The sequence below is a fragment of the Aspergillus uvarum genome (assembly GCF_003184745.1).
Source record: "Aspergillus uvarum CBS 121591 unplaced genomic scaffold BO82scaffold_63, whole genome shotgun sequence".
NCBI lineage: Eukaryota > Fungi > Ascomycota > Eurotiomycetes > Eurotiales > Aspergillaceae > Aspergillus > Aspergillus uvarum.
Window position 1 is genome coordinate 111914 of NW_020291360.1, and position 13977 is coordinate 125890.

General features: G+C 50.6%; 3 protein-coding genes across 3 annotated transcripts; 2 read left to right on the forward strand and 1 right to left on the reverse strand.

Moving 5' to 3' along the window:
• Positions 1-2494: 2494 nt before the first annotated feature.
• On the forward strand, positions 2495-6133 carry BO82DRAFT_368195 (putative C2H2 finger domain protein; the record flags this gene model as incomplete). The annotated part of the gene is made up of 1 exon (XM_025637110.1): positions 2495-6133. The coding sequence occupies one exon, from the start codon at positions 2495-2497 to the stop codon at positions 6131-6133; it is 3639 nt and encodes a 1212-aa protein (XP_025488014.1).
• Positions 6134-9491: 3358 nt separating this feature from the next.
• BO82DRAFT_172612 (putative C2H2 finger domain protein) lies at positions 9492-12706 on the forward strand. The gene is made up of 5 exons (XM_025630366.1): positions 9492-9791; positions 9871-10610; positions 10667-10930; positions 10992-11678; positions 11737-12706. The coding sequence occupies exons 1-5, from the start codon at positions 9786-9788 to the stop codon at positions 12539-12541; spliced, it is 2502 nt and encodes an 833-aa protein (XP_025488015.1). The 5' UTR covers positions 9492-9785; the 3' UTR covers positions 12542-12706.
• A 242-nt stretch (positions 12707-12948) lies between these two features.
• Positions 12949-13694, reverse strand: BO82DRAFT_357937 (uncharacterized protein). Its single transcript, XM_025636151.1, has 3 exons — positions 13446-13694; positions 13242-13368; positions 12949-13155 (listed from the first exon to the last, which is right to left on the reverse strand). Exons 1-3 carry the CDS (start codon positions 13590-13592, stop codon positions 13094-13096), a joined length of 336 nt encoding a protein of 111 aa, XP_025488016.1. The 5' UTR covers positions 13593-13694; the 3' UTR covers positions 12949-13093.
• Between the last annotated feature and the right edge of the window lie 283 nt (positions 13695-13977).

The window sequence follows — 13977 nt, forward strand, 5'->3', positions numbered from 1 at the left end:
CCTTGGACTTGTTTTTTACTTACTATTCTACTCCATGGGTTTTCTTTTCTATCATTTTACACCGCATACTTGTGCTTGTTATTTATGCATGGTGCTGCAGCTTACGGAAGTTTTGAGCTTCCGCTTACATTCGTTTGACGGGATCTAGGTTTCCTTTACCTTCAGTATCTCTTAACACGATGTTCCTCGATAAGGATCTGTGTGCTGGGGATGTTTTCACTCTATGTTGACCTCATTTCTTATCAATGTATTCTCTCTTTCTTTTCCACGCTTTGAGGCGCAAGCTTTTGTTCGTTTCCCTGTCTTTGTAATCGTTCTGTGTTCACTGCTGTTGGCATTCCGTGTTGTTGTGGTTGTTCCTTGTTGGAATTGAGCGAGTTAAGCGATTGTCAGTCGATGTGATACGATATGTACTATCCATTGCCCTGGTGGGTCTTCGAAAGACTTCCACCCGTCCACCTGTGTCCTGTGTACCTTTAGATTGTTTTGGCTACTCTTACTCTGTATGTGAGATGGCTGGCAAAGATCTGCGGATGGATTTTCTATGTATTTTTCTATACCTACGGTTCGAGGAATGGAATCGTGAGAGTGGGTGGGTAACTGTGAAAACACCTGAGATTCTGCCAGTCAACATTATATATTGTAAGCACAGCCACAGACATGATGTCAGTTGAATCCACGAGTTCGGGCGCTGCCGTGAATATGAGTGAAATTAGCCCAGTGAATTGGTTATTAGATGGAACGGATCATATTAGGCAAGGCAAGACTAAAGCAAAATACTACTAAGTACTAACTGATGTGGTCTGGTGCGTAGCGCCCCTCTTGTTGGGGGGGGGGGGGGGGGGGGGGGAGATTGACAGGGCTGAGGAATGGGGCTTGGAAGGAGGCTGAGTCGGTTCGAGTCCACTACGATCAGAATGATGATGGTGGTGGTGGTGTGGAAGAGTCAAAGATAGTAACTGTCAGAGACTGTACAGTATGTACTGGAACTATGGCTCAAGTGGACTTTCAGTACTTTTCAATTTTCAGTTAATGCTATCTGATTGACTATGTACGTACTTACTATAGTTCTGAAATACTGTCCGTATGAATAAAAACTCGTGATGACTGAAGAATCCACGGACCCTCTTCAAGTGGGGCCGAAGACAAGCCCTGGAATTTCCCTCTTCCCCCCACGTTCTAACCACGGTTCACCTCGAAGATTGGTTTTCACAAAACACCTACCTACTATTTGGAGAAGAGAAGAAGTAGGACGCAAAATGGAGCAGGCCAACAATGAATCCGGGCTGTTTGAATGGTGGATAGTGACTAGTTGGGATTTGACTAAATGAATAATCTTATATAAATATCCCCGCTCATTTGCTTTTCGCTGACTGGCCCCAATAGCACTAGGTAGTTTGTTAATTACATGAGTAGTACTCGACTTAACCAACTGTCTTGGCTATCTTGACTATCTCCTTGAGGCTTACCGTACAAAATCCCCCTTTCCTTACGTGTTCCACCATGAAGTGAATTGTGGCTCAGTTAAAGTGCAAGGCACTTTTTCCTTCTGATCTCCCACGCTGTATGGATCCTACTGTGACATCAACTTTCTTTTCTCTTTATCATGTTTACTTATCCCATCCACCCCCGTTAGCCTTGACGGCATTTTGTTCACTCTGCTCAGTCTCCTCGGTACTGCGCCTTCTCTCGTCCCCCAATCTTCAGGAGCTGTTTTTCTTCTGTTGAGGTTTCTTTCGAGGTTCTTTTCTTGGTGGCTCGTCCGCCCGCCTCGCAAAGAGCCGCTTGTCACTCGGCCTGATTAGCGCCATACATTATTATCTTTCTTCCCTCTTCTTCTCTCCCCCCCCCCCCTTGTCTCTTTCTACATTCAAGTCTTTTGAAGCATCCTACGGAGTCTTCATTTTATATTTCTGAGACATCTACCTACACGCTTAACTTCCTCCTAATTGTAATATTCTTCCATCTGCCCTTTGGTCTTCTTTGTTCTTTGGTGAGCTCCAGATCTCCGATCGCACGCCATTTCATTATGATCGCTGGCCCATTGAATCCTGATTCCTGGCCGCGTTCCTGACGCCTTCCTACTTCCTGCTGCTAGCTCGCTACTCATCCCCACACGGATAGCAACCAGCGTAAGCTGATTTTCTCTCAGCTAGATTCGGTCCTTTCCAGGGATTTTCTCGTGTCATTTTCTGGACGGAGACTGTCCTGCGACGAGTTCCTTAACCCCATTATAGCATTTTCACCGTCCGGGTCATGGTTCTATAGACATGCCATTGAAGATAATACGACCCGACTCTCTGTATCTACGGTCCAGTACGGTTTCCCGAATTTCATGCTAGCTTCGGAAGAGCAGGGACACCGCTACTCAGTCAGCTTCAATACTCCTTCAAAAAGTCTTGTCTGTCCATCTCCAAGAAGGCTCGAAAACGCATATCAGCACCCGTGCCAGCGGGTCAAGCCTTCTTGATTAAACACGATCATAACCGCCAACATGTCTACGTTATCACCCCAGCTTGTTCAGAATGACTCGCCCACTGAAATGAGTTTTCACGATGTCAATTTCTCCGATCCCTATCTCTCGGCTCCTGTGGACCCTGATGAAGCCTCCTTCAAGTCGTCCGCTATAAGGCTGACGCCGGTTAACGAGAACGATCATGGCACCACACTTTCTGCCTCGCCTCTGCTGGTACAGCCTTATACTGAAGATCCTGAGATTATCAACGAGGGCCCGGAGGCATCTTACTCGGACTTTCTTAGCCCAACAGACGATTTTTCCAGCGATTTGAGTGCGCACACATCCCCCAGCGTAGATATCCTGTCTAGCAATCTGACTGTGGACGGGAACATGGGCCTTGGTGTCTGGCAACATGATAATGGAGTGTCACGGAGTATACCAAGCCATGGATCTGTGGTACATGCTGCGGCTCCGCAAAGCGCGGCAGAGCCGTCACAAGCAATGGCGACGAGAAGCTCAGACATTTCGGAAACAGCCGGCGTTCAAGTTGAGATGCGGATTCCACAGCCTCTTTCGCTGAACATCAACGCACCAAGTGACAATTTGAGTGTACAAGTGGGACCTGACTCAGCCCGAGCACGAAGCCCCATTGTCAAGATCGAGAGTTATTCCCGAGGAGACTCACCAGTCAGGGATGCTTCTCCGACTGAGCGATGGCGGGGCTTGTCGTCCACGCATTTGGCACCTAACGGATTGACCACGGACTCGGAGCCGGAAGAGTTTGAGGATAGCAACGAAGGCCTCAGCCCGGGCCATACACCCATATCTCGGACACACAATGGCTCCTGGGTTTCGAACACTGCCACGGGCCAGGCTGGTGTCGAACCGTTATCTCGAGCGGATGTTTACATATCCAGTCCAAACGATTTGGATGCCTGGAGACGACTGGAAGAGAAGAATGCTGATATCCAGTCATGGTCGGCTTCGGTCAGTGCTGCCAATAGCGATGCAGAGGAGGAAATTCTCCTAGGCCGCGGTCGGAAGCGGCATGTTGGCGCTCGGCGCAGGGCAAAAAGTGCCGGCGATCCTTCTCTTCAGCAGGACTACTTCAACCTGAAATCCCAGTCCCTAGAGCCGGTTGTTCCTGGACCTGGTCTTCTCCTTCACGAAAGCAGTGATGAGGAGCCTAGTGAGTACCGATCTGGTGACGAAAGACGATCTGACTCGCCTGCAGCCGATGCAAATGAGAGCGAGTGGACCGGGGAAGGCCTAGAGGGTGTCCCTAGCACCGAGCGGAACAGACTGGAGGACAATGACCCATCGCCTCATCAGTTCTTGAAGGCGCCGCCATGGCAGGACATTGAATATGACTCAGCCCCTCGCCCAACTAGGGTGCAGCCGTTAAGCTCCAGCGCAGCGATGATGGAGTATCAACGACGAGCAAGAGACCTTGACAGTGCATCTCGTGCGGCCACATGGGGCACGCGATACTTAAAAGATGCCGAGGTTAACAGCATCATAGGCACCGGCAGTTCCTTCGAGAATCTAACTATCAGTGATGATAAGGGTAGGAAGCATGAAAGAAGAAGCAGCCTCCGCAAGTATCTACCGCGCAACCCCTCCCACCACCTCAAGAGACGACTATCGGATTTATCCATCATTCCTCCGAGCGCCGATACTGCTGGCAAGGTCGATGGATTGACAAACCCTTCTATGAGAAAAGACAGTTTTCCCAACCGTAAATTAAGTCTTGGTCGGTCTAGGTCGCCCAGCCTCAGCACCAGCAGTGCTGTTATTGCGATTGCCGGCCAGATGGCTGCCATTGGAGGCAAGGATTCGCTGCGCGCTGCCTCACCAAGTTCGACGCTGAGCCCATGGCCAGTTACCAAAGGACGTGGGCGAAGCAAAAGCGAGCTGCCAAGAGCGTCATCACCCGGATTGCTGGATTTGATGACGAGTCATGGCGGGCCCCCTGTTCCTAACCTCGCATATTCCCCTCGAGTGATCGACCGCGGTGTCCGCCTGCAAGGGGCACCTCAAGTGGGTCATGCCACTGGCGACGCTGACGACGAAGATGATGACTTGCCAGCTGAAAAGGGTTTAGTGATGCAGTTTCCGGTACAGTCACGCCTACCAGTACCAACGCTTGATGGCTTCAGGTCCCAGGTTACCGAGTTGAATCCCCGGCTACCTTCGGAGTTAGTCGAACGCTTCGCTCAGGAACAGCTTCGCCGATACCGCAAGTTGGTTGACAGCAAGCAAAAACATCTTCGAGACCTGGAGGCACGGAAATGCACATCCGGCTTATTATTCTGCTTTGCACAGGGTGGTGAAGCCAAGCTTCTAGCACCTCGTGGTAACCTCCACGTCCCAGACACATCACACACGCCGTTCGATAATTCAAGTTGTAATGAGGCTGGTGACAATGCTCAGAGAGTGGGAGAAAGCATAGTGACTGCCGCACAGTTCCCTTCAGGCGTGCCTTTGCCGCCAGTTCAACGGTTGCCAGCCGAATTCGAGTGTCCAATTTGCTTTCAGGTGAAAAAGTTCCAGAAACCATCTGATTGGACCAAGCATGTCCACGAAGATGTCCAGCCATTCACCTGTACCTTTCCCCATTGCACCGAGCCGAAGTCTTTCAAACGAAAGGCGGATTGGGTTCGACACGAGAGCGAGCGACATCGCAAGTTAGAGTGGTGGACGTGTACATTTCCGGATTGTCATCATACGTGCTATCGGAAAGATAATTTTGTGCAGCATCTCGTTCGAGAGCACAAGATGCCGGAGCCGAAGATGAAAAAAGCAAAGAACCCAGGACCCGGTAATAAGGGGAATGACTCGGTAAGCATTATAATGGACACACAAGAGCACGGCCGTCGCGAACAAGGGGTCGAGCAGCTTTGGGAACTTGTGGAAAGGTGTCGACATGATACCCCCAGAGGCCCCAAAGATGAACCATGCCGGTTCTGTGGGAATGTCTGTAGCAGCTGGAAAAAGCTTACGGTGCACTTGGCTAAACACATGGAGCAAATTGCGATGCCTATCCTGGGGCTTGTAAACGAACGGGAGATGTCACCGAATGGTAGTGCCAGTGCCAACAGCGTGCCAAATCCTCATGGGCCCGGCTCGATGCCGATTACGAACGAGCCAGCCTGCTCCCTCCCGCAGTCCACTGGTATGAATACTACTTGCTCAGACGGGACTTTGAGCCTCACACAGGCACCACATTTGAGCAATAATGCCGATCGGCAGAGCTCTGGAGAGCCCATGGTGGCTTTGACTCCTACATGCTTTGCCCACCCGACCACCATGTCGGGCGGCTTTTCTACGGAGCCTGAGACGATGGACGCGTATCATGACATTTCGACCTCAGGTTACCTTTCGAGCCTGCCAGGGGAGTCTGCAGATCAGTTGCGGTTCGTGGCCACGCACCAGAACTCGGTTACGTATCCACCCCCATTCAACGCTGGCCCTCGGGTTCGGGTGGTCAATCCTGAAATGAATGTGCTGCAAGATTCGTACGAAATAACTATGTCGCCCACGGAAATGCAACCCGCCTTCAGTGCGCAGAACCTAATGAACCTTTCAGCGTCTGCGGAGGATCGTCATGGCTTCCCCAAATCCATGGCTCAGACTATTCCTTTTGTCGCTGGAGTTTACGGCGAGCAAGGCTGATTGATGGGGAGCGAATAGATACCTCAAGAGTCTTGCATCGATTCACATAAGCTTCTCTCTACCAATCCACTTGGAGATGAGAGATAGTGAGCGAAGAGACTGGAGCCCGCAGCACTGTTGTCCATGGTGAGCATAACAAACATTTCTGCTTTGAATTTTGTGGTCCTTTGGTCGGTGGAAACCGTTGAGATACCCCCACGTTCTGGTCGTCATGTTGGCTGGCTGTTTGTACTGTACCGTTCTTGTTTTATCTCGAATGTTAATCCCTTGATCAAGATAGCTTGTATGAAGCATTGCAGTCATGACGTGACGTGACATGATGCAGAACACCTGGATCTCATCTTGTCGACCAGTGAGTCAGGAAAGTCTGAGACACACCAAATACAAAGGAATTCCCCCTTCCTTCCTTCGTTGCTGAGTTGTGGGTCAACCCGACAGCAACCATAAACGTAAAATGTCAACAATGGCTATGTGACGCGCCATTTATTGGTAGTTATGGGCAGGACCACGGGTACACCTACTTATCTGGCAGTGGCAGTCTCAATCAAACAGGGGCGCTTGGCATCTGGTATGTGAGCTGCATGTACGGCCCTAAATTGTCAATTGGTCACATTGCTTTGATTGGACGGATATTTTTTAAGGACGGGGAGAAGGGGATGTACGTCGCAAGCCGACTTCACGGCACACTGCAGCGGGCTTCTCGGCTCGAAGACAAGGGGGAAGGGATGGAGGGCAGGGGGCAGGGAGAGGGCATTGGGTGTGGAGGAGAGGAGAGGAGAGGAGAGAAAGGATGGCTGGAGGGAGTGGAGGAAAGAGAGGGAGATCTACAGAGTGCAGTTAGTTACTATCTATCGTCTAGTACTGTGGATTTACTACGGAATACACCAAGTTACTAACTACCTAAGTAGGTAAACTACCTTCACCTCCGTAAACTCCCTGTTCCCCCCAGAGCAAGAACGGGCTGTCCCACCGGCCTGTCAACGTCGGGCTGGACCAGAGGGGGAGAAGAGGGGGTAAAAATATAAATAAATAAAAAAGGACTTGCATGTGTAAGTGCGTTGAAACTTGAATCACCGAACTGCTCCATCAAGCTTGGCAGATGCGCCCCTCTCAGGCCCCTCTCAGGTAAAGTAACCTTGCTGACCAGTTTCAGCTCGTCCAGTTCAAGATTGAATTTGATCACAACCATTCAACCATAGGTTGCACAGCAGCCGCCGAACACTCGCCTGAAATTGACATTTTAGGCCACTAACACCGACCGATGTCGTCAAGTTGTTGACTCATGTACTCCGTACCGAGTTGACTATGGAATGTGCCTTACGAGAGCGGCGATGGGTGCACTTATGATAAGGCCCGGCCATCTGCGGTATGTGTCTATCCAGAAGTTTACTTGTTGGTTTGTGAATCTCAAATCATAATATGAATTTACAAGGAGCCAGCAGCAGCAGCCGCCAGGCTAAACTGCGAAAGGAAGTTATTCCCCACACCACACCACACGCAGTCAGTCTACAAGATATGGTACAGATCGCGAGCCAGGAGCTGGAAAGGTTAAGTTAACGAACGCAGTAACTAGTTCGTCCTTAGAGATAGAGAGGCCCGGGCCGAGTGGTTGGCGATCGCCCAGCTTAGATGGAGATCATAGGATAACTAGTCGTCCTGTCTCCGGATTCGGTCTTCTTACGGGGTCGCGTGGAAGAATGCAGTGCTTGGGCGATGAGCCTGTCAGACCGAGGGCTGTCTTTCTCTCTCAGTCTCTCTCTAGTCCAACTCGTTTACTCTTGTCTTGTCTCCCTCTCCCTTACAGGCACAGCCACCTCTAGTCCCAATCCAGGTCAATTGCCGGCCGGGGGATGAGAGAATGAATGGTTCATCTGTCGGCATGGCCCGCTCATCCCCCATCCCCGCGTCCCATCCGCGTGATGATCCCTTACATACTTCGGCCTCTATTCCTGTTGTGCTTCATAGCCTGCTGATGAGAGGCAGAGGCATGAAAGCCGACCTATCCGGCCGGGGCTGATATCAAGATAGCATGCTTCCTTTCCTCGCTTAAAGTCTCAATGGCTTTTGTCACCCTCCCTGTCGGAGTATACCGACCACTATTAACCAGGCAAGAAAAATAGCTGGCGAGGCGTGAACAGGTGCTGCCTTCCAATCCGACCCTCCATATGCCATCTAATAATGTTTATTGGGCGATCATTCCTGCAGGAGCTGAGAGCTAACCTAATTCGAGTGAGGTCTGGAGATCATCTCGACGGCGCCGAATTTCGGCTTTGTGATTGAGACTCTTATTCATGGCTAACTTACTAGTCATTCCTACTAGGTATAGGAACTTGCATAATCTGGTACTTTTGTCGGATCTCATGGGCAAAAGCAAAAACATGAGAAAATTAAATTCCAACCAATTTTTTAGGTTTAGAAAAAAAGAAAAAGAAAAGAAAAAAAAAAAACACCACAGCGGGATTTATCGACCTCATTGTCTACGCAATCCAGAACCGAAGACCACGCCAACCAAGAGCCAGAAAGAGCGAGGGAAACAGCGAGGAAAGGTCCGTCGCATTCGCACCCTCTCGCCAATCATGCATCTCAACTCAGCTAACATGCCCTGGTACTCAATCGGGAAGATGGTCTCTGACAGGTCTTATGCCGGTCGACGGAGAGAGTCCGTCTCTCAATCAACGAATTAATACTCATTTCATTCGGTACGCAAGCGACGATCTGGACCAGCGCAGGCCAACAGGTCTGACAGGCTTAGAGAGTATTTGGATGCTTGACCTGCAGCTTACTGACTTGACTCGACTACTAAGAAGACGACATGCCAACCCCATGCGGCATCGCCTCCAAGACTCTGAACACGTTATCGCGCGTGGGGTTGACGATGCGATGAACTGAAAATCTCTGGATCTCCCTCATTGCTTTTTTTTTTTCTTTTTTTCCTTTTCTTTTTGCTCTTCCCCTTTCTTTTTGGTTTTCTTTTTGACTTTCTTCATTTCTCTCACACAGCCTTCCATCTCCATCCCGCATCCCTTCCGGTCTCATTAGGCCCTGCTGAGAGATTTGTTTCATGACTACTATCCAGTCCAAGGGTGGTGGTGATTCCGGTTACGATAATCTCCTCATAGTCTCATCCTATCCCGCTTGGCTTTTGTTTTTCTACTTATCGTTTGCACCCCTCAATTTCTATTAGTTTGACCATCCCGAGTTCCTTTCTGGCAAGGATAATTTCTTCGGACTTTGCAAATCTTCTCTTCTCCTGGCGCAAGTCCTAACCTTCCCAGGCAGATCACCGCGCCGCTTGTTCAGACGCAACGACTCTCCTTCAGCTTCTGTTGATGCCCCAAACTCGGCCCCGGCTTGCCCTGATTGCACCTCGTTTCAAGCACCGGCAACCAGCACGAAGCTCACGCATTACTCCTGCTGAGAGTAGACATAAAGGAGATAGGCGGGAAATGTTCTTGCGCTGCTCTACTTGTCCCTAACAAGAAGCCCACGAGCTTCGTTGCGAAGAAACCCTGTTCTCCCGTCTACATGACCCAGCCGCCATCAGCGCCCACTTTCTATCTATCCTAGTAGCTTGGTCTACCGTCTGCGCTGCGCATTCCCTTTGTACCTCAGACCGACCCCGACAGAGCCTCGGGCTTGCAGAGTCAGCACAATGCGGGTATGCTTGCGTTCGCCCTGTCTTGCTTGAAACAGATGGCGCTATAGAAGGATGTCCAGACTAAAGAACCACTCCATAGGCCTCCAGACACAATGCCCTCTGGGAAGAATCCAATGATATTCTTAGGGGCATCAATGGCTCACGAGCAACGCCAACATCATCACATAAACATACCTCATCCGACGGGCTGACTCCGCCAGCAATATGCCTCGATAGCTCAGCATCATTGATGGGGTTCCAGTTTGGCTCTGATTCCGCAGTTCCTCCACCCCATTTGACATCAATTCTCGGCCGGTACTTCCCATATCATGACCCGGCATCATCCCCCTTGGCTCAGAGCCTCGACTCTTCGCAGTACCCACTGGCCCGGTTCCCAGCCGATCGAGATGTTTGGACGCCGCTTCAAGTGACCGGTCTACCAACCCATGCCGGATCTCTCATGTGCCCACCGATGGGGGCAAGTCAACAATGGTCTGGCCTCGATCGCAGACTCTCTACAGGCCACTACAGCACGCCATCTGAGGCCGACAGCCAATATGCTAGTCTCCATCCATCGGAGTCAGGGTATAGCACGCAAAGTTGCACCACTCGCTCGGTGGCCGCGTCTTACGCACTCGACTCAGCTTGTAGTCCCTACTCCGCACCGTTCGAACTAGAACAGGATGAACGGTTATCAGTTCTAGACCTGAACACTGCTTCCTATGGCGACCCAATCGATGTATTGGAGCGGATGCAGTCTCCATCTCTCCTGGGTCCCGACGCGATTAAGTGTGACTACTCTGACTGCCAGTGGACTGGGAAATGTCCGTCTGATAAGCGGTAAGACCCTTTGACTAAATCCATGCACGCGTTTCTGGCTAGCTAACAGCCTCCAGCAAGCATGAAGCTCGACATAGAAAGCTGTTTAAATGCGATGAGCCAGGGTGCACTCGAAAGGATGGCTTCGGAACCATCAACGACCTGGCACGTCATAAAAAATGTGTCCATAAGCAAGAGCCGGAACGTGGGCCCAAAGTAGTGTATATGTGCTTTGGAGTCAAGTGTCCTCGCAAGAATAAAAGATGGCCTCGCTTAGATAACTTCCGCCAGCACCTTACTCGTATGCACAATGATGAAGATGCTGAGGAGCTGCTGAGAAAGTGAGTCTCGTGCCGATGTGTCGAGGCCCATGATCTCCGACGATGCTAACCCGCCGTGAAGATCCCAAGAGTGGTACGAAGATTGTTTCAAGCCGCAAGTGATGGCATCGTCGTTGATGGATCATCTTTCGGAAGCCAGTAGTCCACAGATGCAGGACATGATTGACGAGTCACGAAACAGATCTGAAGAATCTCAAGTGTCGCCTTCTCTCCCATACTCCAGGGCTCGAGCGGAACTGGACACGATAACCCCCGACTCAGTCAGGGATGAGCAAAGCCGCCCAAGTCTCAGCCGGGCCACCCCTAAACCTGCGCATCCAAGTCCACAGGCTGTCGAACTACCACCACTAAATTCTCTCAGCTTTGATGGGTCACTCAGTCCGCGAACGACTTTTGCGGCTCAGTCGGACATTTCTCGAGGTGGCAAGAGGAATGACATGGTAGCTGAAGCAGCCATGAACTTGATTACTGCCATGACTAAATCCATGAATATTGCGCAGCAACGGCAAGGGCAGCACTCTGAAGACGCGGAAAGTGCTGCGGAGCAGGAGGCCGAGTTGGCCAAGCTGAAGCGGGAGATCTTGCAAACAATTCTGACGACAGCCTTGGGCATGCTAAACCAAAGCTCGGAGCCATATCCACATAGTCATCAACCTCAGGAGGGGAGTTCTGCCGTGTATCCCGATCAGAGAAAATGGATTCAGTGTGAATTCTGCAGCAAGAAGACGCGATTGCGCTGTGAGATGAAGTATGTTCAAGGCTCGGTGAATAGGGACGTGGACCGACAGCTAACTTTGCGATACCAGAAAACACCAGAAGCGTCATGAACGTCCATACAGTTGTACCTCCTCGCACTGCAATAAGACTTTTGGAAGCAAAGAGGACTGGAAAAGACATGAAAACTCACAGCATTTTCATTCGAAAAGCTGGCGTTGTACACTGCCGGACGCTACCAAAGAGGGCCTACCGTGCGCCCGTTTGTTCTACCGCCAGCAGACTTACGTCCAGCACCTCAAGAAACAACATGAGATGGATGCGGAAGTTGAGGTCCGAGCGGCTCTTTCTGATAGTCGCATCTCCCGGGACGGGCGGGCGTCATTCTGGTGTGGCTTCTGTCGGAAAGACCTTCTTTTGGGCCATGAACTCGAGGCATGGAATGAGCGCTTCGACCACATTGATACGGAACATTACAAGAAAGGCGAGCGTATTGAAGACTGGGTGCCTCCATCTGATCAGCTAACTGGAAACCGGGGACTACACGGAGGAAATGAGTCCATGTCGGTTGATGTTGGGTGCGAAAGCGAGCCGACTACAGACGAGCACAGTGGAGGCGATTGTGCACATAGCCATGCAAGATCGGAGGAGGGCGAAGACTTATTCTCCCACCACGATCAGATGCTGCTGGATGATGATGATGAACCTGCCCGAAAACGACCAACAACCCAGTCGAGGGGTCCCCTTCCGTCCACGTCCCCACAATCACGCCTTTCGTACCGTTTCAGAAACACGAGGAAGAGGAAATACTCGGTCCTCCATCCCGCCCCAAATTTCAGCCCGGGTGAGGCTCTCGTAGCCGAATGTGCGACCCCCGGAGCCACCATATATCGATAGATATTCGGGTAGCTATAGCATCGATTCACAGAGTCAACCACAGCATACCCTTTGACAAGCTGGATGCTTGGTTGCAAAGTCAGTCACTGCGACGTTTGATCCAGGAAGTGAAAATATGCAGTGTTGACGTTCGAAAGCTCTGTGCGATAAGCATGTGAGCAGATTGAAATGCTATGCGCCAACTGAAGTTGAACTCATATGAATATTTACCCCGGTACCAGGCGAGTTATGTGCTATGTGATGTGATGTATAAGTGTCTGCGGGTCTTTCTTCTGTTTTCCAAATTACGTGCCGCATTTTATACGATGAACGTGTACTTTTTGACCTCAATTATCCCTGTTCAATCAAGGAATGCAGAGATACGAGTACTAGACACATTTTTTTCTTCAACCATTTCCATGTAGGAAGCGACATTGATGCATGGGGTATATACAACGGCGGATGCAGGTGGATAGAGTACAATCGATAGCAAGGAACACGACGCCATGGACTATTCCAGTAGAACCAGTCATGAGACCCAGTCATGACCCGAATACTCAAGCATGCGAGCATTTACAACTTTTTCTGCGTGCCTGTCAATTCCCGAGCCTTTTCCTCCAGAGCAGCGACTTCCTCTACTGCTAGTCAGAAGATCAAGGTCGGCCATACAGAAATAAAAGCGATACAGAAGTGTCACGACGGAGCCGGGGTTTGAACTCACGATTCTTCTCATACTTCGATTCGTCCATCTCAAGCTTCAACCACGTCCAATGGAGAACCTGGAAGGTGAAGACGGCGCCAAGGAAGACTTTGGCAAAAGGGCTGATGAAGAGTTTGTACCGGGCCATCTACAATTCCGTAAGCAACGCCAGGGAGAAGACGTGGATGAAGAGAGGAAGATGGTTAGCCTCTAGTGGTCGCTTACGCCGTCTCTGTAGGCACTAGACGATGCGTCATTTGGTGCATTCAATCTGGTGCGGCTAGTGGTAAAGGCTCTTTGGGTGACGGAGGCGATGGTAGGGCCTCGTACTGCGCCGGGAAGAGCGCTGGATAAGAGAGACTTGATGGACATGTTTACAGGTGGTTCAGGGAAGGGTGATCGGATTTGAAAGAGACAACTTCTAATTGAATGTAACTTGCAAGATAAGGGTTGGATACAACTCGAACAGCGCAGGAAATGAGGATGATGTTCCGAATGGGGCTAGTTCAAGTCCTGTCCACCGAAATCTCCCCCAGCAACCGGACTGACTCAGCAGTCACATGATATCAAGCGAAGGGCGGCAACGGGGACCGAATCAGGCGCAGGGGACGGACCCGGCGGCAATTAGGCGAGGGCGAACAGGCGGGGAAGAGTCAAAAAGCGATAAGCTTTGCGGGCCTGGGAGGAAAGCAAAAGCTGGTTCCTGATCGGTGAGCTCTCTTCTCTTTTTCTCAGTTCCTCATCTCTACGTGTCCGA

Bases quoted from the DNA above. Each gene is read 5' to 3' on its own strand.
- BO82DRAFT_357937 (XM_025636151.1), bottom strand. From the start codon at position 13,592: ATGTCCATCAAGTCTCTCTTATCCAGCGCTCTTCCCGGCGCAGTACGA. The intron at 13,369-13,445 runs GTAAGCGACCAC...ACGGAATTGTAG, and splicing joins CTAGTGCCTACAGAGACGGC to ATGGCCCGGTACAAACTCTT. The intron at 13,156-13,241 runs GTGAGTTCAAAC...GACTAGCAGTAG, and splicing joins ATCGAAGTATGAGAAGAATC to AGGAAGTCGCTGCTCTGGAG.
- BO82DRAFT_172612 (XM_025630366.1), top strand. The intron at 10,931-10,991 runs GTGAGTCTCGTG...CCCGCCGTGAAG, and splicing joins GCTGAGGAGCTGCTGAGAAA to ATCCCAAGAGTGGTACGAAG. The intron at 11,679-11,736 runs GTATGTTCAAGG...TTGCGATACCAG, and splicing joins CGATTGCGCTGTGAGATGAA to AAAACACCAGAAGCGTCATG.